This window comes from Dermacentor andersoni, chromosome 7 (genome assembly GCF_023375885.2).
Source record: "Dermacentor andersoni chromosome 7, qqDerAnde1_hic_scaffold, whole genome shotgun sequence".
In the NCBI taxonomy this organism is placed as follows: domain Eukaryota; kingdom Metazoa; phylum Arthropoda; class Arachnida; order Ixodida; family Ixodidae; genus Dermacentor; species Dermacentor andersoni.
The window spans coordinates 162486540-162512656 of NC_092820.1; the positions used below are offsets into that span (position 1 = coordinate 162486540).

Genomic DNA, 26117 nt, shown 5'->3' on the forward strand with positions numbered 1-26117 from the left:
TAAACACTTTTCTTTCATTCGACTGCAGATATCATTGTGATACACTGAACAGTATTGCCTATCTGAATTTTGATGGAGGTGAAACGCAGAAATGTTTGTGTACACTGATTTCAGTTTGCATTAAGAAACCCCAGGTGGTCAGTATTAACCTAAAGCCCCCCACTAAGGCATCCCTCATCAGCTATTGTGTAGTTTTGGGACATTAAACATAGCTGTTTAATGATATAGAATGTAAGTTAGTTGACTTCGTTCTCACTGCCTCCATCTCTTCATTCTTATGAGCCATATTATCTCTTTCATGCTTAAAACATTGTTTGAGTGCAAAAGTGAAGGTTACTCCGTTCTTGTAACTCTGTTTTGAGACTATTTTTCCATGTGGCGACCCGGATGAATAAAAAGAAAAAAAAGTTTGTCTACCTTTGTCTGTTTTAACAGGGCTGTTTGCGGTCACTTTGCTACCTTGTCTACCTTGTAGGTGTCCTTGACGAAGGAGATGATGTGCTCGAAAATGTCAATTTAGTGGAAGCCGAAAAAGCAGAGCGAAATGTGGAAAACCGCAAGGGCAAGCCTGGTTATCAACCTTACGATGACACTGAAGTTGATGAGTTCGGAATTGTAAGTTTGTGAAATCACTTTTGTATACCTAGAACTTGTTAAAAAAAGGCCGTGTTGTTTCATGTGTTTGTACCCATTATTGAAAGGATTATTTGTCTAAACTACCTGTGCTTATTAAGTCAGGGCGAATGCAGGTGCGACGGTTCTACCACATTGAAAAATAATTTTTGGCTTCTTCTACTGTTAGAAAAACGTATGCCCTTTTTGCGTGACTGTACTCTTACCCATAAAAAAAGTTAGGGCAAAGTTTTAACCATAAAGTTGACTTGAGAAAATTAAGATGCGGGCATTCTGAGCATCTGGACCATTTGGCACACAACTGTTAGAGTCTGAGGTAGATAAACTTGCCCACAGTTGTATCTCTCTTCTTTCAACTTCACAGCGTAGTACAACATGACAGATATTTTTCAAACTTTTATTTTCTGGTAATCGTTGCATCCTTGTGAAATGTTTGCAGTACAAGCTAAATTTTCTTTTTGTGGGTTACAATATTGGTTGTTTTTCATGTCTAGCGTGCACCCCTTTGCGTACACAAAGTTGTATAGCGGTGACAAAAGTTCGCATCCGAGCTTATCAATGTGTGCATGTATATCCCCCACCTTCCTCTTAACAGGGAAGGGAGTCTTGAAACGCAAGCAGTCAGTTGTGTGCTTTTTGAAAGCTATAATATTTACAGTCAAAGCGTCCCAGCTGTATAAAGCTGTGCAGAAGTTAGAGGAAAAGAAGTTATTCCGAATTAGTCATTTCAGATTATTACTGTGTAAAAAAGTCTGCGCAATACTGTACGCTACATTAAAGAACAAAAGTGTACAAGGTACATTAAGCTAAAAAGTAGTTGTCAAAAGAAGAAACATGGCTTTTACCAGTGCCAGAAGTATTGCAATATTTATTAAGAACAATGGCCTTTGGAGGCACATTGTGATAGGGAATTGCACCCGAAAAATGCTATTTATCCTTGTAATCCTAGCCTTGCTTGATACGGAAGCTTCTTGAATCACTGTGCACTGTCGATGATTGAGCTCTTTCAAATAGGAGTCTACCTTTTTCTATAGTTCGCTTCTTATCCTGCACTTAGGTAAAGAAGAAATCTCTTCTGTACAAGTATGATGAAGAGATTGAAGGCGTCAAGCAGGAAAAGTTCTCCATTGGTAAGTTTTCACACTTGCAAGTGCAGTTTGTCTTGAAATGATGTTGTTCTGTAGTGGAAAGGTTATGTGACATTGTGGTTGTTCTCCTTCAGGTGCGGGTCCAACTGAGGCAGATAAAGAAAAGGAGCTGCAGATGGTGCGGATGAAGCTGAAGCAGAAGCAGAAGGCAAGTATGATGCATACAAAAGGGTGTTCCAGACGTGGCGGCCGCATTTTGATGGGGGTGAAATGTAAAAATGGTTGTGTGCTTCAGATTTAGGGGCACGTTAAAGAACCCCAGGTGGTCAAAATTAATCCAGAGCCCTTGCCGCTATGGTGTGCCCATAATCAGAATCGTCGTCCTAGCATGTAAAACCCTAGAATTTAATATATATTTCATTCAATATTTAGGGTGGTGTAGTAAAGGCGCGGAAGATAAGGAAAGTGCAACAGTTGAGCAATTTCATCCGGATTGATTTTACCACAGAGACATTTTAATGTGACTCGAAGTAGCTATTATAAGTAATGGAGAAAATTATACTAATCTTTAACTGAAAGAGTTGTACAATTGGCCCTAATGCAATACTCAGAGTCTGCCATCCGAGAAATTCATAACCAGTTCCAGACATTCGACAAGCGAATGTTGCTAATTTCTGCAACGCAAATGAATTCTGGCCAGTTTCACCCATAAAACTGAAGCAGCCCCCGATGAGCACAACTGTTACGTCCTTGTACCATCTTGTACAGGCCCTCTCTGTGTGACTCTGTGTTACCATTTTACAATATCTCTCTGCATTGTTTTACTCTTTAGTTGGCAATGCTGTGGAAGCTAGAGTAACCTTTCACACTGCCTGCACTCATGACATATAGTGGAATCTCGTTAATTAGAACTTGCTTAATCCGAATTTCAGGTTTTTCCGAACACTGTGGTCCTGTCACAATTATGTGTATTACAATGTGTGAAAATGGCCAGTAATTCGAACACCTGAGCATTTGTGACGGCTAATTTGAACATGCCATGCTGCCGATCGTGCTCTCAGCTATTATGCCGACTCCTGTGGGAAATTGTGGAATTTCCAACTGCTCTGTAAAAAAATTGCACCTTGCTGGAAAAAAAAATGACCCTAGTAAAACGGACATTTAAATGAAACTTATGTTGACTTTGCCTAAAAGCTCCGTTTCAGTGACAGGACTTTCCTAATAGATTATGCTTCTTCCACAAACATGGCATGTAGGGTAGGAAAGTCCTGGTTGTTTTTGCATAGTATCATATCCTCTCTCCTCCCATTGTTTTTAAAGCGAATAGGTTTCTTTGCTTCTTTTACCCATTTTTCGTGGTAGGTGGTGGTAGCATTTTCACTGCTGATGAAAGGTGCTGATTTAAAGGGTGCGGGCTCAGGGTACGTTCGTCGCCGATTGCCTTCTATTATAGCCGTTCAAGACGCACTTGCCGTGCGCACGGTTACTACCACTACAGATGTTCTGGTTCACGACTCTGCTCTATATGAAATTACGCAATCCGCCAACAAACAATACCGAATTGTACTCACTGCAACAAATATGCGGATTCAAGTGCATCATTTTCTTAAAAAGTTATTAGCTTTCTAGAAGCGTTTCGCTGTCTGCTTACATTGACAGTTATCATCGCTTGTTCCTGCGCAATTATTTTTTTTGTAGATTCATCAGGAAACTTGTTATAGTTGCAATTCGACAAAAAGCGCCTCTAAAGCTTGCCAATTATTTCGGTCATGGAAACTTTGCTTAAATAACTGGCAGAAACCTGGGAAGCTTGGGTAATTAACAAAAAAATTATTTTCTATGTGACCTGTTTCAGTTTCATTAATGCAGTCAGCACACTCATCTGAATGAGCAGTGACTGTCGCCTTCCCAGAGGTACGTTAGAGTTCAGAATCAGTACAAGACATTGAAGTTTATAGCTAATTGGTTAGGCTGTCAAATACATTGTATATAGGTCTACGAATGCATAGTTTAATAGTGGCGTGAAGAAGTGTGGGCCCCATGTTTTGAAGCCTGTGCATCTGTATTCTTTATTTGGTCATAGTTTGACCGCATTCACTATGCTTCACTCTGTAGGACAGCCTGGTCATGCCTGCCCCTCAGATTGCCACTGAGTACCTCACTCCTGATGAGATGGTAAGCAATCTATTGTTTTCTTTTCTCCAGCTGTTGTCATGTCAAACATTGTGTTGCGATGAGTTTCACTGTGATCTGATATTATGCCTACAGGAGCTTGGTCTCAGGGCAAAATTTAAAAAGTCTGTATTGATAGAGTTGTGATGCTGAAAACTTGCAGATATGTGTAATTTTATGTGCTTACAACTGAATTTGAAGCCCTATTTTATTATCTCATTTGGTTCAAATTTTATGCTAGCTTGCTCTCCTTGTTCGACTCTCAGCAGAATGTTTTTCTGGAAGACTTCTTCGAAGTATCGCAACTCTTGTTCTAAGCTATACGGAGCATTAAGGTTGGCCTTATTGGATTCCTTGAATCATGTAGAAGCCACTGATAGCTCTGTTTTGCAAAATCTGAGGAACTTATTTTTTTTACATACATTTTCGGAAAATGAAGTAAAGGAAGCTGGTATGTCTAATCAACACCACTATCAATTAACGCCCCTATGCCTAATTGCCCATATGCTTTTCTTGGCTTCATTGCCTGCTGGCTTTACAGTGTTGTGGTTAACAGAAATCGAACCCCTCGGTTTTCCTTCTCGTTCAGCGTATGTAGACACTCCAACTCTATAATTGTGTTTGCTAGCTTGTTTTGGGATGCTTTGTGCGCTGAGCTCTCTGTCCTAGAATAAGTGCTGTGTACTTTTACCCCAGGCAACATTTAAGAAGACAAAGAAGAAAGTGAGGAAAACGCGCAAACGTGAGACCTTCAAGGTGGATGACCTTGCTCCACTCCCTGGACACGAAGATGACAGAAAGGACCACGGTTCACGGTAGTGTGCTTCTGAGTTTTCTTGCATTTGAGGCAGTCAAGTTTTGTGTATAATGTAGTTTCAGCTTTTTTACATATTAGACCACCTATAATGTAACCGTTTATAGTGAATAACTGGCTATAATACGGCCTTTTCTGACTCCCGATTTACCCTCCATGTTATGCTTACTGCTTGTAGTGCAGCTGCGCGATGCAAAATACCTGTTATAATGCGGCTTCTGCGGGCAGGAAAATCCCACAGACAAGTGTGTTAATGAGCGTGCTTTTCAACAGGGTGCACTGGCTGATGAGAGGGGAGGCAACGCGGGTGAGAATGAGACGTGGAGCAAATGAACAAGAGACCAAAAAAGAAAGAAGAAGCTTAGGCAGCGCGATGTGGACTAATGGTGGTTGCCTAGACAGCAGAGAACCTTTTTCTCGGCCAAGCAGCGCGCGCTTTGCACTGAACACGGCTTCAGTTTCTGTGCGCCTGTTCGTGATGGTTGTCTTCTGCAAGTGCAGCTATCGTGCGTGCAACATTGACCATTGTAAGTTAAAATGGTGTTCCACAAATTTAGTTTGGGGCTTTTAGGTCCACATGCGAGCTTCCTCCTTTCCTACCAGTATGCGCACATACAAACTTCATAAGTGTTTGCAGTAGTTGCCGTGGCTGGTCACCCAGAAAGCAAACTTTGCTTCACATGTGCTGCTGTCAGTTCAGCCCGTGTGCAGGATTGCATACCCAATCTCTGTGTAATCGTCTACGGGTACAAACATATCAAGGGGGAGCTTCCCGCGATGGCAAGCTGCCCGACACCCCCACTGGCTAGGCCTAACCAGCACGCCTTATCAGAAGCCGGCGGCTAAAGTTGCGGTTTGGTGCCAAGTCAATGAAGCGTGTCGCAGTGGCTGCACAGCACTGTGGAAAGCGGAGGAACCACCTTGATAACAAAAGTGAGGGCATGAGTGGCACATGCAATGCTTGAATAGCGGCAACTTGGTCTGTGGTCACCATGTTTTCGACATTGTCGAAACATGGTGACTATGGCGAGACGTTGTTGACAGTCCGAGAAATCAAACGAGACACCATACGGTGTCCAAGATTTCACTGTGGAGTAGGCGGCAGTGCCGCGGGGAATTTCCAATAATTGAGCAGGTTTCTTCTCTGTCTCTTTTTTCTTGTACAGTCGGATCTCGTTAATTCGAACTCGAAGGGGCCCAGAAATTCGTTCGAATTAAAGACGTTCGATTTATTAAAAAAGGGCTTGTTCTTGTAGTATTAGTGCGCCGCAACACGATGCACGAACGGTGCGAGTCGGGAAATATTGTGGCATGCAAGCACACAACGAACGAGGGCCACAAAACTGCCCACGCCGGGAAATGCTCGCTTTGCAATAAAGGCACAATACAAAACTTTGGGGAGCGGGCTAAGCTGGTGCCGGTGCGGAGACCGTCGAACATGAGGGAGTTATGAGGAGTTGAGAGGCAGGGTGAGGGGAGCGTAGTTGTGAGGAAGGGGGTGGAAAGTTGATTTGCTTTCTTGCCAGCTTGATGGATGGCACAAATTACCTCTGCCACCGGAGCAGCACACTTGCCTAGGCCAGACTGGGCCTCTGCCACTGCTTCCCTCTGCAAGCATGCTCTCATGCTTTTTCTTTCATCTGCTGACAAGTTGGCGCTGTGTTTATGTTCTTCGCCCTGCATTCTTAATGTGAGTCATGTCTTATCAAGATGAAGAAATTGTTGCCACCGATCGTTATCATCTTGGTGTACTCCCTTCTGAAATGCAAACGAGACCAAACCAAGCTAACTAAAACAAGAACGAACGAGAGCTGATGCGAGCAGATGAGAGTGCAAAACAAGCAATCTGGCTGAACCAGACGCTAGTACGAATGGAGTGGTCGGTTGGGTCCACATGATACCAGTTTCCTGCGCGTGCGTCACTCTAGGGGCCAGTCTCTCATTAGTCTCCGCTCGCGGTTCGCTTACCACTGCGGCGAGTCGTGAAATATCAGTCCAGGGCTGATCCCTCCTGCGGCGCGCGTTTTGCCGCTAGTGTGACTGGGATATTATGGTGCAACGCAGAAACAGTGACCTTGCCATTTGAGAGAGGGTGAAATTTCCACCACATTTGTTTTTCTTTTCTCCTCTCTCTCCTAAGAGGGGTCTCTCCTAAGCTTTTTCTTTACGGCGGGGTCAGAGCAATGCTGGTTGGCGGTGCTGCCATGTGATTTGGCGTGCTACTGAAAGCATTGTCTGAGCACGGTATGCTTGAATTAACCGTTGCTAATGCTTGCATGTTCGAATTACTGGGCGTTTTCGCCCATTGGAATACATATAACTGATGGAACCACAGCGTCAGTATGAATAAACCAGAAATTCGAACTAAGTTTGTTCAATTTAATGAGATTCGACTGTACTTTGTCTGTTTGATGCGTAGACAGCGAGCCCTTGGACATTAATCTTTCGATGCTCGTAAGTTTAAATAGACGCAAGCATTCCGGTCGCATGCTTCATCTTTTAGATATGCATGGCTGCTTGGTCTACATGCATTGCACATCTGCAGCCTTTAAAGGGACGTTAAAGGCAAATACTAAGTCGATGTGGACTGTTTGAATACTATTCCAGCAATCTCGCAACGCTTGTTTCTTGCCAAGAAGAGATTTAGTTTACGAGAAAATTGCATCTGAAGGGTCTGAATACCTTTTTCGAAATTCAAATCTCTCGCCACCCAACCGGGGGAGTGGTGACGTTGCATGCGCCATCACCGCCCTTTGCTGTCGTAGGTGAGTAAAATGGCGCTCGACAGACGGTAGCACCGAGCCACGACAGAGCAGCGGATTCGCCACTGCAGCTTCTTTTCGGTGAAGTGGCGCAGACTGTTCGGGCATCCCGTGACATCGCATGGAAGTTGAATTCTCTGCTACTTGCAGTTTGTCCGAGTTTTGTGAGCCAGCAGAAATAGTGCAGCACTATGCGATAATTACTGAAACGCGAAAGCGTGGGCGATGCGGAATGGAGCATAAACGAAACCTTTCGACCACCCGCATCGTTGTCGAGGGAAATTTCAATGAGTTGTTTTCTAAATGTAAAACAGAACTGGACAAGTAGCATTTTATTTCGTCTTATAATACAATACAAGGATGTTCTGTGGAACAAGTGGTTAAGTACTAGTGACAGAATTTAACTGAGGGGTGCTTTCGTCATCGGGCAAGTACTTGAATGTCCAGAATGAGTCTCTAATCATATCCTGCATTTACCTCAATTTCTCTATTATTAAGGCTCTGTTCGCGATAATATTGACGCCTTAGAGATTCTTGAGCTCTAATCTATTACAGCTTGGCTTAATATGTGCCTTTAGCATGCCTTTAAATAATTATTTTTGGTTATAGTGCGGATATTCCCGACTACGGCAACTTACGCTACAAGTGGTCTGTGGTTTACTCTGGAATGTAGTGGTAAAATAAAGGTATCCCTTGTACAGCTATGTACATAGAAGAATGGGTTACCTTAGCATATTATTTGCCCCTGTGAGGGTCACATTTGGTCATTGAGGTATGCTGGCATGCTTTTGCCTTGTGCTGTTTGTATTGACATGGTTTACAAGTTGCAGACAGCAGCTGTATGCATAAGGTGCATGTTTCTAAATATAGAGAGCACTGTGACATATGGTTGAAAATAGTACAAGTTATCAAGCATGTACAAAAGATCGAGCATCTGAAAAATTGCTCGTTTATGTACTCACATTTGACTCACTTTTGTTTCCGCTGCCGTACATCTATGCTGGGGACCATCAAAAGGTCCTCCATTGATTTAGTGGCATGGTGATTGTGACAGACACTTTATCCACTTATAGCTGGTTACAAAAATGTACACTCAGGATTTTTGTATCTTCAAGAACAGCTGACTGCGGCAGACCTTTACTTTAATTCACTTGTTGCCACTTACCAGCAGAAAAATTCATGCAGGTAATTTAAAAAAAATTAAAGAAAAATGTAGGTATCTTCTGGTCACATTTCAATTTATGCTGGTGGTTCCTTGTCACATGTACCATTAACCTTGTCACATGTATATAAGGGCTGCTGCTGTTGTAAGCCAATTTAACCTGCCTGTTTACAGCAATAGTTATGATCAAAGATTTGTTGAATAATAATGAAGCACGAGTCTGATGTTTTATTCTAAGTGAGGTCATAAGGAACGCTGATAGGTGATTTTCATCATGCATAGTGTTCTGACAACACTAACTGCCATAGTGTTCAGACAACACTAACTGCATCCGCTGTCTTTCAGACAGGGCAGTTGCGAGACAGTTGTACGTTGACAGACTCAGCCATCATGGCCATGCAGCTTTTTGGGCCTTTGAAATGGAAGAAATTACCTTCATCGTGTAGTTATTAATGAACAGCAACATTCATTGTATTGCTGTGAATCAGTGAAGACTCAGCACATTCTTATGCTCTAAATTATTCGTCTGGACGGCAGCCTTAAGTGGTGCACTGCTTTGAACTTGAAACATATGCCGAGCCACCTTTCGCACTGACATGTGCTTTGGACCTGTGCTTAGTGCCTGAAAAATTGCTAATTCACTTTCGAATTTTTGCGTCAGGCTTCTGGAACGACCTTGCATTGGAATACAATGAACCAGGTTCATTTCATCCTCAAGAAAATGTGTTACATGTGTGTAACTAAATCGATGCTCCATGCACGCAACTGATGAGAACTGTGGCTGCTTTGCTCATATTAGGTGCTCACTCCAAGTGTGCGAACTTAAATTGTGCATGACAAATTGCACAAGCATGTCCTGTGAAGATGGAGGACAAAAGTGACTGGCATGTTGATTGTCAAGTTTTGTGTGTCACTTTCAGTTGCTGCAGCCGGTGCCCACACGATGGGATGAAAAATATCTTTATGTTTTACGTCATACAAGTGTGCCTGTGGCATAGGCACATTGTGCATGTCTTTCCTCGCTCGTGTTTTTGGGCAGTGCTTAATTTTCACATTACTCTTGTGCTTTTGGTGTATGTTAGTAGAAGACTTCACGGTTTACAGTTGCTCTGGCAGGACGCACCAGTGCAACAGTGTGAGTGGCTCTGCGAATGCGTGGCTTCTCCTTGGCATGATGTCTCAATACTAGAGCTGAACACCGAGAAGCACAAAGTAATTAAGTGTCGAAAGGAAATTTGAGAAACACATGGGACTAAGCAGCGTTTTGCACGGTGAAGCAGCAATAGCTTGAGGATAGAGTGTGTGGACAAGGCCTTGTTTATCTTTACTGCTGATACGCTGTTGTGAAGATGTACAGTAGCAATGCGCACCAACATCGTAACATCTCTTCCAATTTTTAACCTCCCACACTTGACAAAACTTGCTTCAAATAATCTTCGCTGTCATAAATCTTCATCGAATAAATGGTAGTAACAAACACTCCATGTGTTTGCCCATACTAATGTGCCAGAATGCATTTGTGTTTCTGTATGAACCGAAGTGCAATTTCCGTGGACATTGATCTCGGAAGTTTTCATTTTTTATCCATTCAGTGGAAGTTTCACTGGAGGTTGACTGTGCCGATTTTGGATAACGACCATTGTTTAGGGGCTTCAAGTTATGCTGAGGAGCCTTTCTCCATGTTCTAGTTTGACAAAATGACAGTTACGCATTGCTCTCTTTTCTTGTCGTAGACGGCGCCGTGAGAACAACTTCACAGAGCCCGTCTTCGTGAACCCCCAGAGCCAGCAGTTCTTTGATGAGGCCAGAAAGCCTCCTGAGGAGGATGGTGAGTGTATTTGTTGGCCGCTGTGTGTGCAAAAGAAGTATTTTGCTTTGCTAAAATTTACACGTTTCTCACGTTTGCACGTCTCTTTAGACATGATTGGACCTGACGAAGACTTGACCGGTGTGGCAGTAGAAGAGGATGACACCGATCAAGCTCTGGAAGCTGCATTAACGAAAGCGCGGCGGTTGCGCCTTGCCGAGGGCAGCTCTTTGCAGAAGGTGGGTGTGCCCTCATCACAGCATGGTAGTTGTGTCTTGCCGCCGCTTGTTGTTAAACAAGTACCGACACATATTCGCATTTGCAGAAAAATAATGTACCACAGGCATCTCGCATGTGAAAGGATCTCGCTGAGCGTGTATGACAATTGGGAAACACAAAATATTTTGATTTGATACTAAAGTTGTCTGGTGTCATCAACATTATTGTCAATTTATGACAGAGCAAAATGTGCTGACGTTGTGTATGGTGTTGCTCACAAAAAGTGGGCATACAATAGAACTGAAAACCGGGCTAGTTGGTAATGACTGATTATGAGTATGATAGGGCAGTATGAGATGAACACATTGTGTATTATTTTCTTGTCAGAATTACAAAGAACTTAACACATACACGTGTGCAGAAATTGCCAAACATTCACGGCAGGTTAACATGTTGTTGGCACCAGAGGTCGCTTGTTGTGATGCCGAGTTATCTTGTCATCGGCAGTTAAAGGGCTTAAGCAGGCTGAAACATGCTTTTTGCTCACTGCTGTTTATTGTTCACTGGGGTTTATGATGTAGTGCGGGTGTTATCTGTTGCTTAATTAGATTGTTCGGAGTCCACGAGTTTTTATTGAATGCTGGTTGTTGCATCAGGGAAGGTATGTCAGGCTAGTAACTGTCCATGGCCATTGTGATTTGATTTTGTCTGATCTCGCTGTTATAGACAGACATGCTAATTTAATGCACTCGTGCAACATCCAAGGCATTTACTAGACTTTCGTGCTTTCAGTTCATTTTTTGGACATCAGTCAAGTTATTATTACAGCTCATTAGCCCACTGTTGAGATTGTCTGTAGTTTACACTCACTGTATTTACTTGAAAATGGGTCGAGCATGAATATAGGGCGACCCTTGTATATTGAGCTTGCCAAGAGATAAAAGAAATGATTCAAATATAGCTCAACCCATAGTTTATTAGAAAAGTGAAAAGCTTTGAACATGACACACTCTTATTTACCATAAGCTCGAGCCGCTAGACTGCGCTAGTCGACGCCACAAGCTGCATCCTTGTTGGAACTGCCAGAGAAGTTTTCCTTGGCACCCCAAATGATGTTGTCCTCAGTGTCATTGAGTGCATTGGATATGCAACATTTCTTGAAGCCAGACTGGCCTTGTGGCGGAGGAACTCTGTTAGCTTGGTACTTTTGCGAGGTTTCTTCACGCATATAGGTTGAAATTCTTTGTTTGGTCACGAATATAGGTCTATAGCTCAATTTGGGTGGCACTTTCTAAAAAAGAAAGGAAAGGTTTATCTATATTCAAATAAATACTGCAATTCTCTGTTGTCGCTGTTGAAGTCACATGACATGCTTGTAAAGGCATATGTAATACCATGTTGTATGTGGTCATATAAATATGTGCTGTTTGTATTGCCTTAGGTGGGTTGAAAAGAATCGGGAAAGAATAAAGCTCTTGTATGGACATATCAAGGGGTCATGGCAGCAACTGAAGGAAACAAAGTAGCAGCTGGGGCTTTCTTGAAACTGAAATTAAGTGTTTTCTTAGCTTTATGAGTGGCCAAGTGCATTGCATGCTCGATACCTTGGTTTTGTGGCCAAAGTTAAATTTAAAAAAGATAAAAAGGGCTCCTGCATTAGCTTAGCGTAGTAAATTGAATTTGCAAGCTGTAGGCACCATAAGTATTCCTAAAGTGTCATTTTGCTTTTTTAGTGGCATTCTGTGCTGTATTTCAAGTGTCGGATGTATGCTCACAGCTGTTCGTAACAATGAGTGTATGTTCTTTGCTCTCCTGAACAGATAGCGGAGTCCGCGCGACTGGCACGTGACCAGGATGACAGCGAAGGCAACGCAAACTCGGCAAAAGCCATTGTGCTTAACTCCACAGCTGAATTCTGTCGAACTCTCGGCGACATCCCCACGTACGGCATGTCTGGAAATCGTGAGGAGGAGGCTGAGGAACTTTTGGCACGTAAACCCTTCGTATCTGGCTTTCGTAATGTGTGGATTGCACTGTCCCAAACTAGGCTGTCCGAAGTGTGGCAAGTGGCCTTTCCTTTCTGATAAAAGGCGTGACTTTCTTGCAGGACATGGACATAGAAAATGAGGAAGAAGATCAGGGTGCTGGCGATGCGGCGAATCGTGGTGCTTGGAACGAAGTAGACATTGAAGAAAAACCCGTGGAAATCAAGGTCCCACATTTCATTCCCATCTTTGATCCATTTGCCGTTAGTTTGAGCTGAGAGCGTATTCACTATGGGGAAAGTGCTGTGTGTGGGGAGTGTCTGGAAAGCCAGTGCCTATCTATAATTTATTATAACTTCAGAAATGATGCTTATGTTTGAGTGAAACAAATTTTATCATGACCAAGAGAACCTAAGAATCCTGTCTGCAGATAGTTGCAGATGACAGCAAAAAACATGGTCAAGATTAGGCCTCATTCACCCAGCTGTTGGTTGCTCCTTCTTGTCACCATTATAACGTTGTATTCTGTCAAGGAATTTGGTTTTCACGCCAGTCTCTCCACTAAACGAGGTAGACTACCACATAGTCACTCCGTATTTAGGTTGGTGAACTGGTGACAGAGCCCCGCCCAATCAGAAACAGACTGATTGGTGAACTCCTGGACGCTGCCAACTACTGCTGAGAGCCCCTGTCATCACCTGTTCGAACTCTCTCGAGCATGTTGCCAGCAGAATTTTTTTCTTGGGACAGCACTGGGACTTCACAGACAACAGCTGTGTGAATAAGGCCTTGCTGAGTCTCAAACTAGCTTGATGATTTGGAGTGTGCAGATGTGTTCTACAAGATGCTGCGGCCCCAATTTGCCACCATGCAACCATTCCTTGTGGGAGTGGCCGAGTTAACAAGCTTTGTTAAAACAAGAAACAGACAGTGAATCATGAAAGGCGTTAATGCAAAATGTCCTTGCAAGTGGCCTGTGGCATTTTTTGTGAAAATTCAAGGATGTTGTACATAAAATTTTGCACAGACTTGTGAGCACTGTGGAGCTTACATAAAATTTTATATGTGACATGACATGAAAATTAATGCTTTTATGTGAGAAGAAATCTTGTGTGCCAGTATATATTGCACATTGAGTTTTACTTAGAATTTTGCAAGTCATTAGAATAGTAATGGCACTGTGGCAGCATTGCATGGACGAAAACATAAGGCTAGAGGTTACAGGACATGCATTGACTTCTTGCCAAACATCTTTGTGTGTACTGCTGCGACACCACCGTGAGCATTCACCAAATTGCCCAGTTTTCCATTCTACTAGAATATTTATATGTGTGCTTATCTTCCAGACACCCTACATACGTAGCGGGACTTGTACAGTGACATGTGGCCTAAGCATGATGCCCTTTGGTCGTGAATATTATTTCTGCTGTCTCTTTTTAGGATCGTGAGAAAGAGCCCATTTTAGAAGAGGAGCCTGACCTCTCAGTTGGCATCTCGGGCGCACTAAGGCTGGCAGTAAAGAAGGGTAAGGTTGTCAAAAGTGAATCGCACTGGGCTGCTTTCTGTAAGGTGTACTTGACGTTCCGCATCTCTTGGGATGTCTCTGGTTAGACCTGTGATACTCACAGGAGCTGCACCTGTATGTGAACTGCTCAGTCTGACTTCTGCAAAGAGTGACGGGGTTGCTCGAAAAGTCACTCACATGAAACGGGTCAGACAGCACTGTCAGTACCATGGTTGTGTGAAGCTGGGCTCATTTCATTAGATTTTTCAACCCTAAGTTTCCGAAAGTGGGCATTTCATTGAGAAGGACATAATTGGAATTCCAAAAAAGAATAAATAAAATAAAAAATAAATAAAATAAGCAGACTTCAGCTGTAAAGCAACCGAGTTTGAAGGCTTGGAAACATCACTTTTCACTTTCTAGGAGAGTAACATTGATTAAAGTACAAGAATTTACCTCTTGTTGCAGTTATGACAGTAAGGTGTAGGGCTTGAAAATTGATACCACAGAGGTATACTTTGTGATTTCTTGGTTCTGCCAAAGACAGGTTGAACTTTACATGCTCAATGAGTACAAGATGAAATGTGAATGTGAGAGTGATGTGGCTACAGAGGTATAAGGAGTAGGGAAAGTCAGATTGTCAATTTTTCTGTTCCTGGAAAGAGGTTGATTCTATAGGATATGCTCTGCATATCTATGTGCTCCCCACATATGTGAAGTGATTTCTTCTGGCACACCCACAATGCAAGCTGTTGGCTCTGTTGCAATGCCTTTCGTGCATTGCTTCACTGGTGACTAATAGCATGTGATCTTGCGTGGTTACCCATCCTTCCCTGGGGAAAAAAGTGTGCAGAGTTCAGACATGATGTGATTTGTCTACGAAAGCTTGGAAGCATGAGTAACTCATGCAGTGATTCAGTGTGACAGAAAACACATTAGCAGATGGCATGCAGCTTTAGAAGCCCAAGGCACACCTGACGGCCACTGGGTAAGTCCAGGGCTGGTAAGCCTACAAGAACAGGGATTGACTTAAAATGGTGGTTAAGGAAGAGTTCAGATAATTGGTAAAATGAGATTTTCGCTGCTATTCAGACTGAAGTGAAAAAAAAAAAAATCATCCAGCCGACTATAGCACGAAGCTACAAAGGAAACCCAAATGGTTCCTTTTCAAGAAGCCTTGTTCACCTTGTGGGTTGCTGCAGAACTGATTTGCCATATTCATTGTCCTTTTGCTTCGAGATTTTGGTGAATTCTGCCTCACTCTGTGATCAGCTAGCCTCTTGGTTAGCTTGGTTGGTAGATTGGCTGCCCCGGAAAGATCTTGGTCCCAAATGCGATCCACAAACTGGGACGAATTTTCTTCAACTTCAAAGCCTTCTTTCTGTGAAATCCTATTGTGTTTCTTTTGGATTTTGTGCTATACATTCAGGTGGATGAAAGCTTTCTCTTTCATGCACCTCTCTCCACCTTGTGGGCTTCTGCCGAACTGATTTGCCACTACTGTGAATTTGTCACCTGCTGCCTCAGTCAAAGCATTGAGGTTGATCTTATTTTCTTTAGATAACAGTAAGCATTTAGAAAGAGAGTAAGTAAAAGTGGCCAAAAAACAATAAAGAGCCGCTTGTGCAATCACTGATATAAACATATGGCTACTCTTGAACCTTCCCTCGCATATACTATGTCTTATCTTGTTATAACAAAGTCACATCGAACACGCGAATATCTCTGTTATATCCTATATTTGTTATATATTTATGTATATATATGTTAATTACATGCCGATATCAGTGAGAAACATTTAAAATTTACTTCATTATATCCGATAATTTGTTAGATCACTGTTCGTTACATCAAGGTTCGACTGCACTGAGGACTTATGAACTCAACTGGAATGCCTCCTTGAGGAAACCTTTTTTAGATTATACCTTGTCTGTTGTAGCTAATATTTTGCTTTAGCAGTGCATAACAAAGACTTGCCACAACGCTCTTTACTCGTCACTGTAGCATTTGTGTTGACGAAATGAGATGTCCCCACAGGCTACATCGAGACAGGGGAGAAGAAGATTGTGGAAAGCAAGAAGCACAGTGACCTGCATGCACAGTCGTACACCATTGAGGAGAAGTTCTAGTAAGTACTCTGTTCAATCTTATTAATATTGGGATGGCTACTCCCCACCCAACCTAAGCCCTTACCTGCTGAAGCCCTTATCACTGTGACACGCCGTCACCACCTTAGCATGCACTGGGACAGTGCTTTTCTTTCTGGGGATTGTGTTGCGGCTACTCAGGACCATTGCAATTATCCTAAAGGGACTAGGAAGATGACAACAACTGACTGAACATTTGAGCTGTTTTGAAGCCTGTGCTTTTGCTCCGTGTAGTTTAACCAGTGGTGACAAGCTACTGACGCCTAAATACTCGTAACAATATTTGAAATGGCATCAATGGTTGCAAACAAGACAGGCTGCTTGGGAAGCGAAAGGAGAGTACACAAAGCACAGACTTCAAACCTCATTGATAAAATCAACAGCAAACCTATGCCGGGTGTCCCAGCTAACATGGAGCAAGCATAAATCAAAACAAAACAAAGCCTTCTGTGTGGATGAAACTATGTGTTGTTAGCAACCTAATAAGTAAGCCTTCACTATCTCTTGTGTTCTTATTAAACAAGTAACCAGTACTGATTAATTTTACTCTAACAATGTCAACATAAGGTTTGTAGAGCACAGTTGAAATCATCGCTGTCAAATGTTTCTAATGTGCTGCCTTTTGTGTAGCTCTTTTCTTTCTGCATTTAAATGAAAGCGACTGGTGTGCAAGCAATTGGCTGACGCAAGTTTTTAAGCATTTTGTGAGCTTTTCTTTACGCTTGGAAAGAAGTGACACAGACAGTAAATATTACAAGCAGCTGAGAGGGATGTTTCCAATGTGCTGCACAAACCTTCTTTGGTATTGTGGCCATAATGTTAATAACTGAATGTTTATTTAATAATTCATGCTAATTACTGAATAAAAATACAGTAAAATACTGAAGCCTTCTTTAGAAGGTTGCTAACGACAAACAGTTGGTTTCATCTGTGCAAACCTGACAGACCGCGTTTCTATTCCTTTGGAGCTCCGCTCCATCTTTGTAGCCCGAAAATCTTTTCTCTGACGGGACATACGGTATTCCTATGAAGTTTACATGCCTTGAGCACTGATTAGCTTCACTCGTCCATTTTCAACATGTACAAATGAGTAAATGATATGATTGAAATGGTAATTAGGCAGTATATCTTAAGAGGTTGCTTATGGATAACCTGTCAATGTTGCGTGAGACATCCGGTTTGGCACTGTTCACAGTAAGCTTTTGCATAGGCTGTGAGCTTTTGAAAGTATGACCCCTGCCACGTTTCTATGGCCATGCAAGGAACAAAAAGGTGACCATTTTACTTAGAGCAATGTTGTAGGCAGCCTTAACTAGTATTTCGCTTGATTTACATGATTAGTTGGAATGCGAGAACAAAGTACGGGGCAGCTCGTTTTATGGTGAATACCATAGAATGTAAGCTCTTTATTTTGTTCGTGTATCGGCTACTACCGCCACATTTTTCACAACCGTGAACCATCTCATGGAGTCACCTTCCCTGCTTTCTTTCTTTTTTAATTGCAAGTAAATTAAGTTTTGTTCATTAAAGCTACCATTTAGCTGCGTTTGTATATTTAAGTCACTTGCATAACTTTAATCATGGCACGTGCGCAGAATCTTACTGTGCAAAGCTGCGCATGTGGCGCATAAAATTCAGATTTCGCGCGTTGTGCATCGCCACTGCTCGTAGCGCCCCCTCGCGTATTTGAAGACCTATGCGACGGCGTCGATTCCGCTTAGTTTTTACTATTTGTAGGTGTATTTTGTATTGCTAAACATTTGTACATGGTGTGCGAGAGGCTGGATACGAGTTCTCGATTTTCGGCACGACTGCGACATAACTGCTGTAACAGCGATGACTACGCATCGCTCTTTGTATAGGCGGCTTGCATGATACGCACACGCATTTCGGCAGAAATACGTTGCAAAAAAAATGTGGTTAAGTGCCGCGAAGTAGGCGGCTGTGCCTTAACCGTATGTGTGTTGAGGCCCAGAGGCCATTCCGTCCTTATCAAGGGGAGTGCTAACCGTCTCTCCTTTTATACAACACGTTAGGAAGGCGTCGTTTGCAGGTATATATAGCACCCGTATTGCGACCGCCCGATAATCGACCTCGTGTTCGTTGTGGTGAAATCAAAGTGAAGTTACGGAAACCATGCGGAGCTTATGATGCTGCACAGATTTGTGCGAGTTCTGTGCATCGATCTGTTAATAGAAAATTACGATGACTGCTCGTTAAGTGCCACACACAAAAATAGCAGCTTTTGGGGGGAGGCCTGTCCGCGTGAATTATGAAAGCGCGTTTACCAGGTTGGGCATTGAACTAAATAGAGAATGCACTGCTTGTACTGCTATGACATATTGGGTTTGTTAAATGATCTTTAAACTGAATGGCATAGCCATGTTATAGCTGGTGGCGTCTTTTTTTTCTTTTTTTTTTTAGGTGTGCGACTGTGATGCGCAGGTAGAGCGACCCACACACTAGCGCAGGGCTAGGCAGCAGATGCACCGCGCGTGGATAAGACGAGCGTCATATTGTTTCAAATCTTGTTTCATGTCGGTTAATTGCCTTATGAAAAGCTTATATTTGCCTGATTATTAATAAATAACTTGACCATTTGCGAAGGCTGCAGGGCATAGTGACTAAGTTACTAAACTAGTTTCGGCGGTTCCCAATGCGTCGCCAAAAGCGCGAAATTTAAATATTGCCTGGTTTGAACATGTATACTTACTTTACGGCCCTACCTCTTGGTCGTTAGCACTGTGGACGAGTTCGCGCAACTGCAGCCCTTGTTTCTTGAACGTTATACATTAGGAAAAGAAAGCATTACAAATAAGCATACTCCGCCAGATAATAAGGGATAATGCCGATGTTGTGATCACAGGCAGCCAACAGGCAAAACCCGAGGAAAGCATAAGGCAAATTAACTGTATATTTAACTGTTTAATTAATCACTTTACTGCTTTAAATTTCCATTTTATTTATTAAGATGAACCTGTAGCCCTGGGGCTCCCATGGAAACACGCGGAAACCGCGAAACCGTTTTTCTCAGCAACCACTGCACGAAATTTGATGAGCTTGTTGCATTTAAAAGGATAAGTTAATATCAAGGACTATTGTAAGTGAAATTTTGGGTTAGGCCGGATATTTGTCATAAACATTCTTGAAAATCGCAAATTTTCAGAAAATGAAACTATTAAGTTTACTACTCTAGCTCAGCAATGAAAAAAATAATACCACAAGTCTGTAAACTGCATCAATAGTAAATCTAAAGCAGACAAAATTGATGTATTATAAATGGCTCTCATGTACACCACTATTATGTGAGCAAGATTTTTGCAAAATCCTCGCAAACATTGTAACAAAATAACCTAAGATATGAATTGATATATCAAATTTGTCAACTATAGATGCTCTAACGGATGAAGTTTACTGAACTGCGACATCATTTTTTCTTGCAGAGTTACGGATTTGTAAACATTGTGCTTCTGGTTCCAATTCTTGCCACTTAACTTACCAATTCTTGGCAGAATATGAAAAGTTTATGGCCCTAAATCAAATTTCTGCTTCCCACAGTTGCTAGAATTAACTTTCTCTTATAGATGCAAAAAAATTTCATTCAAATCGATGCAGTCCTGTAAGAGCATTTCTGTGTTGTACATGTACTTGAATAGATGGTGTCAGAGTTTGGCCTGAGCTAAAGCTTCCTCTTAAGGGTATTAAGCTTATTGTTAATCTAACATGTTCTTTAGTTACACAAATATCCAAAAATAATAAAGCAGATAATTGCCCCTATCCTTCCCTGGGCTGCGGTGACTTCCTACGATTGCTACTCAAGGTCCAGTCCTTTGGTCCCCTTTATTCTTCTTAGTGAGTATAATTTGTTTCTTAACTTGTGAACAATCCCTGCCGTAGCACAACACCCTCTTCTTGTTTTCCGATATTGCAGGCATAAGGTCAGCATTTGGATTAAGAAGAGCTGAATGCCCGACTTGTTGTGCACAATGGTCATTTTCTTTGTCTTGCTTTTTTTGTGTCCATACAGTGATGACGACAAAGCGAGCCGCCGAGAGCGTTACTGTGGCCCTGTATCAGACTTCAAGGAAAAGGATTCATACAAGCCGGATGTGAAGCTTGAGTACATTGATGATGGCGGGCGGATACTGAATGCAAAGGAGGCCTTCCGCTATCTGTCGCACAAGTTCCATGGCAAGGGCTCAGGAAAGAACAAGGTCGACAAGCGGGCAAAGAAAGTCGACCAGGCTGTGGTATGGCACTCTGTGCTGTGTTACTTTTTTGTGTGTGAGCTTTCTCAAGAAAAGCTTGATATCTGCCCACATGTTCAAAACTGAATTGTGGCAAGCAGCAGCTGGCATAGCTGCATTAAAGGGGCGCTAAAGGAAAATATTACGAAGTTAAAATTGATTCGATAGCTTATCTGTCCAGAAGTCTGTCATAATTGTTTCCTGGGTGCCAATCTGTTGCCATTATTGTGCTAACATGACTTAGGTTGTATAGAAAACTGCCACTGAACATCCTGAACCGCCTGCCTCCTGCCTCGGCTCCATCATCCGGCTAGCGGGCGGCACCAGTTGCCAGGTGCCCTGACGTCACATCGTGCATTACACGAGAGAGGTACCATACCCCAACATAGGTGACGCCATTCTGAGTTTTCATTTTTGTCATTTTCTCAATTACAAAAGCTGTGTTCTCACTACGAGTGATGAACCCTTTTTTAAAGAAGCTTAATATTTCATTCTAGCTCGATGTAATATTGCCCTTTAGTGCCCCTTTAGTGCCCCTGCACGCAGTGGCCACAGTTTGAATAGAAAGTGTTTATGTTGCCAAGGTAAGGCCCATACCAAAAAGGAAATGTTGCAAAACATTAAAATATTCCATGAAGTTGTAACATTGGCATGATGTTCTTTCCCTTGTGTTTTGCTTATTTGAAGCTTCTTGTAAACTTGCATTTGGTGAACGTTTAAGGGCAGTCTTATCTTTCCTGCACTAAAATCTGCTGAAGAATGTAGGTTGTCATTGCTCTTACTGTCAGATTTCGCATATTATTTCCTTGTTAACTTTATAATGGTTACACTTTACCTTCTCTTTGTTCATTGCATCTATCAGGTCTTTGCTGATATTGTAGATGAATGGAATTTTTATTATGTTATGGAATGCATTATTACTGTATTTACTCGCATAATGACCGCACTTTCTTATCAGGAAAATTGATGCAAAATCAGGGGTGCGATCATTATGCGGGTTAAATTTCCAGTGAAAAGAAAAAAAAATTTTTTTCTGCCCACATTTGCTGCGGGACACCAAAACAAAAATGGCGGCCAGCGGAGCAAGCCAAACGCGCCGAATGCGATTTTGTTCTTCTCATGAGTACATTACGTGCATTGAAACAGTTTCTTCCGTATCAGTAATTAATAATATCGTTAATATTGGCAAGTTTGCGGAAATAACGTAGCCATGTCCACTCTGAGGGGACAGAAACAGATGGGCGTGCTTAGCTGCCAGTGACATAGAAACACATGGCCGGCATGCTGTGGAAACTGCGGCATCTGTCTTCACTACTATCCCAATATGGCACGTTTCCGCTAAGGGTGGGTGAATAACTTAGCTGTGTTACAATCGTCGGCGTATGAATAGGGTACACTTTTAACGTATCAGTGTAAACGTGGCTACTATCGTTGCCGCTCGCGATTTATTGCATGCCCACGAGTGCAGATGAGAAAAATCGGAAGGCACCTTTTTTGTTGTTGTTGACCACAGCCATTATAAAGCCTACACATAGTAAAGGCGAGTTTAGTTGTAGCCTTTTTTTTTTTTTTTTGTCGTGGAAGTGCGGAAAGTGATGAAAGGAATGAAATGGGGCACCTGCTTGAGAATGGTTGGTGCGTGCAGACGGCTTGGTTTGTCTTGAAGAGTCGTTCGCATAGCATTCGACAGATAGCGCGATCATTATTAGCTAGACTTGGCACACGACATATCGCTGCGGCAAGTTCGGGGTGTGATCATTACACGGGAAATAAAAAAGAGCGGATTTTGATGACAAAATTCAGGGGTGCGATCATTACGCGAGTGCGATCATTATGCAAGTAAATACGGTATTACACTTGTCGTTCGCTACTGCTTATAATTTTGAAACATATTGTGATGTCTATGGCCATATGAATCCAGCAGACAGTGAAGCCAAGGTAAGCATAGAAGAAAAGCAGCTTTTTTTATCATGGGACTGTACAATTAGTTACAGATGTGGGTTAACCAAATGGTAAATCTCCTATTGTTTATCGAAGAAAAGACAACTTTGCCATTGGTGGGAGCCAAACACAATCTCAGTTAAACCCCCTCCCTACCTTCCATGCACACAAAAAGAAAAAAGAAATGTAAGAAAGAGAATAAATTCTTTTTTGCTTTCCATGATTTCCATCTGTGTTGGCTTCATATGGTTGTTGCTAAAGAAAACAAGCCTCCAATTTCACTGTGTTCTTCTCACTTGTGATATGCTGAATCTATTCTTCACATCAATGCCTCCTGCAGAAATTGAAGCAGATGAGCTCAACTGACACCCCTCTGAACACACTCAAGTTACTTCAAGAGAAGCAGAAAGAGTTGCAAAGTCCGTACATTCTGCTAAGTGGAGGATCGAAAGCTTTAAACCAGTGAGTCTCCTTTGATGCACAAGAAAGTTTCTTTCAGTTGACGTGTCCAAGTGTAGACAATGCTAATGTAAATCTCTTTCCTTTCTTCTTTTTGCAGGAGCTCCCTGATGAAGCCAAAGTAACAGCCTGGATCAGTTTTATTCCTTTCATTGTAAATAAAGGACCATAAAACATGAGTTGTCTGTACTATTAAATAGAGGCTGAACATCTGGATGTTTCCTTGATAAGGGACTTATTTTATGCATACATTTTGTACATACAATCGACCTTGTCCGAGGGCCAAGCTAAGATAGTAGTATGTGCTACTGAAGCAATCATGGCAAAGCTGCATGACAGGTAATTATTTTATTTTATTATTAGCAGCCTTAGCCCCTATGCAGATGGCACGTTCACTGGGTGGTTAGTGGATGTGACGCAAGTCCCAGCCTCCAAAATTTTTCAACACACTAGGCAGATGGGGCAATGCCTGGTCTTGGAGTTCATGCAGAGAAGCTGTATTTTGAGCTGGGTGTCACTTCTGGTGAGCGGTAATGGTGTTCTTTAATTTGAATATTGAAAGCATCTACTGTTCTTAGCTTTAGTGATTCATCCTCTCATATCTCAAATGTACAATTTTGCATGGAGACTGCTGTATGTCTAGACTACATGAAATGGCTTTCTTGGTGGCCCAAAATTTTGCTGCAGTTGGCTTTTAATCATAAAAAAAATGTTACTCCAGTTCATGGCACATGCGACTTTCTTATTAAGAGTGATTTTTGTCAGTGCCAGCAGGAGCAAATTGAAGTTGCACAATATTAAAAAAATATATTCAAAAGCGATTTTAATGAAAAGTGAGATAAATGGTCAGGCTTCTGCTGTACATTGTGGGTGTAATTTAACTATATAACAAGAGTTTGCAGGAATCTCCACTGAGAAGGGGTGCATGCATGTTCCAACACAGCAACCAGTATGCAATTGGACATGTCTGTGCACATTACTGTGTGATCCCTGGTGATCAGCCTGCAAAAGTAGCCTGCAAGCCGAGCCTGGGGATGCATCCTTTGGTAGGCGTTAATTGTGCAGTCTGTGACAGTTGAGCCGAAATAAAGTGTCTTGTTTGGGGAGACTGGCCTATGTTTCACGTGCTTGCGAGTAGCAAAGAGGCATACACCTATTACAAGCTTTTAAACCAAGGCCACTGTGAAGCAAAGTGTGCAAGAATGGTTGTGCTCTGCATTTTATTGTGAAGGCATTTATTTTTTCCAAGACAAACCAGTTTTTCGTATCGTTTTTATGTGTCAACGAGCACACAACTTGCCCGTTGAGTGAGCAGTGTCGATGCGCAGTCTTGAACATGACCGAGCTCACTCAACACTCTTGCTCAACGACATATAGGGCAGCATCGCTGGTTGAGTAGTGGTGGAAAATAGCATGGAAGAGATTGATGCGACCGGATCCATTACAGGCCAGCACAGGTAGCAGTAGAAGGTAAAGAAGTTTTGAGAAAGAGAAAAAAAGGTTGAGGCGATGTATGCAAAAATGCTAGAATGAAAAGCATGTATAGCTTGCCTGATTAACGTGAGCAGGGTAGATGACGATGTGTCACTGCCCCGTTTCAAGGGGGATGCCAATAGAGCTTCAACAGCGTGACAGCTCAGGGTAAGAACTCTCGCCTCTCCTCTGCTACAGTTTGGGCGGTACCCAGCACCTCCTGCAGTGTTTCCGTTTGTTCACTTTCGTTCCACTTGCTAGGGCACTTATGACAGTCCATTCAATATATTTTTGTGATGTCTTCATTCCTCAAAATTTATTCAAACAGCTCATTTCCTTGATAACGATATATTTATCAAAGGCAGCATTGGAGCTCAGCCCAGAGCGGTGCAGGTATTTCATGCGTGGTTGTGCACTCTGCAGACATAGCTCACTTGCATAATAAAAACGCAAGCATGTAACGAACGCTGGCTATACCAGTGTTTCTGCGATGACTTTAACAAATAAAAAAAATAATAACCCTGGGATACTGTTTTGAAAATAAACGTTTATTCCTCATCCTCCTCCCCTGGCAGATAGACATGTATAGTCCTTGAGTTGGATTTCTGAAGCAGGCGAACATTACACACATAAAAAAAGTTTACCCCCCCTTTGGGTCTCATTTTGTCCCCCAACACTCAGCAAAATTTATACCCTTTGAGGCTTATCTTGTCCCACAGTTATAATTGTCATCTGTCTTGCCTGTGTTTCTTTCTTTAACGCTGCGAGCTCGGTACTTCCCGCGTTATCAGTGTGACACAGCATTCTGGACAAGAAAGTAGCGAGCGCCGAGTTTTCAAGAAAGGAAATGCAAGCAAGGCAGATGACGATTATTGTTGTGGGACAAATATACACCCCAAAGGGTGCAACCGTTTTAAGAATGAACAATAATTGTGTGCCTGCGTTTCCTTGAAAACTTGGCGCTCGCTACTTTCCTGCCGAGGATGCTGATAACATACATGCAAGTCGTTTGTGATTTGGAAGTACCAGGTTCGCAGCGTTAAAGAAATGCGGGCAAGACAGACGACGATTATTGGTGTGGGACAAGATATGGTCCAGAGTGTGTAAACTATTTAAGAGTGCACTTGCACAAGGAATCGAAATGCATATTCGACTAATTCACAAAAATAAGTAATGAACTTTTTAATTACTTTATGGCACATATTGCAATTTACTAATTGTAGCCAGGCAGTTCGCCAAGGAACAAATTTTCAGGATGACACCGGTTTCGAGATATTCCCGAAGTTGGCGACGAAATACATGGGCATCCTAGTTACATTTGTGCTTCAATGCATAAAATGACGTTTTCATAAGGAAAGGAATTGGAATGGCAGTGCATTTTTACCTCACATTTGATTGCGCATATCTCGAAACCGGTGCCATACTTAGTATTCGCTCCAAGTGGATATGCCTTGCAAACTCATTGGCTACAATTCACAAATTACAAGATATACCGTAAACTAAATAAATCAAATGATAATTAGTGATTTTTCTGTTAATTAGTCAATTATGAATTTTGATTTTCCGGGTGAGTAATGTCCGCCTCTTCGAGTGGACTAGCTCAAGGACTAGAATTGTTCTACCTACCACAGGCGATTTGCTCAAGGTCTTCACAGAAACACCTGGCGTACGACTTCTACAACATTTATCTTGATGTTAACCCAC

At 42.2% G+C, this 26117-nt stretch overlaps 1 protein-coding gene and 1 non-coding gene across 2 annotated transcripts in view; one reads left to right on the plus strand and one right to left on the minus strand.

The window, feature by feature from the left end:
- LOC126533152 (U4/U6.U5 tri-snRNP-associated protein 1) overlaps positions 1-23119 on the plus strand; it is a 40115-nt gene extending 16996 nt beyond the window's left edge. The window contains exons 8-21 of the mRNA XM_055071866.2: positions 476-615; positions 1691-1763; positions 1856-1929; positions 3837-3896; positions 4590-4708; positions 10365-10459; positions 10550-10677; positions 12478-12645; positions 12765-12869; positions 14083-14167; positions 16184-16274; positions 20321-20543; positions 22822-22943; positions 23041-23119. Coding sequence (XP_054927841.1) covers positions 476-615; positions 1691-1763; positions 1856-1929; positions 3837-3896; positions 4590-4708; positions 10365-10459; positions 10550-10677; positions 12478-12645; positions 12765-12869; positions 14083-14167; positions 16184-16274; positions 20321-20543; positions 22822-22943; positions 23041-23065 — 1508 coding nt within the window. The 3' untranslated portion in view covers positions 23066-23119. The remainder of the gene's footprint in view (positions 1-475; positions 616-1690; positions 1764-1855; positions 1930-3836; positions 3897-4589; positions 4709-10364; positions 10460-10549; positions 10678-12477; positions 12646-12764; positions 12870-14082; positions 14168-16183; positions 16275-20320; positions 20544-22821; positions 22944-23040) is intronic.
- LOC126533336 (U6atac minor spliceosomal RNA) lies at positions 18202-18324 on the minus strand. The gene has a single exon (XR_007599992.1). It is a non-coding gene; the product is annotated as a U6atac minor spliceosomal RNA (small nuclear RNA).
- Positions 23120-26117: the final 2998 nt, after the last annotated feature.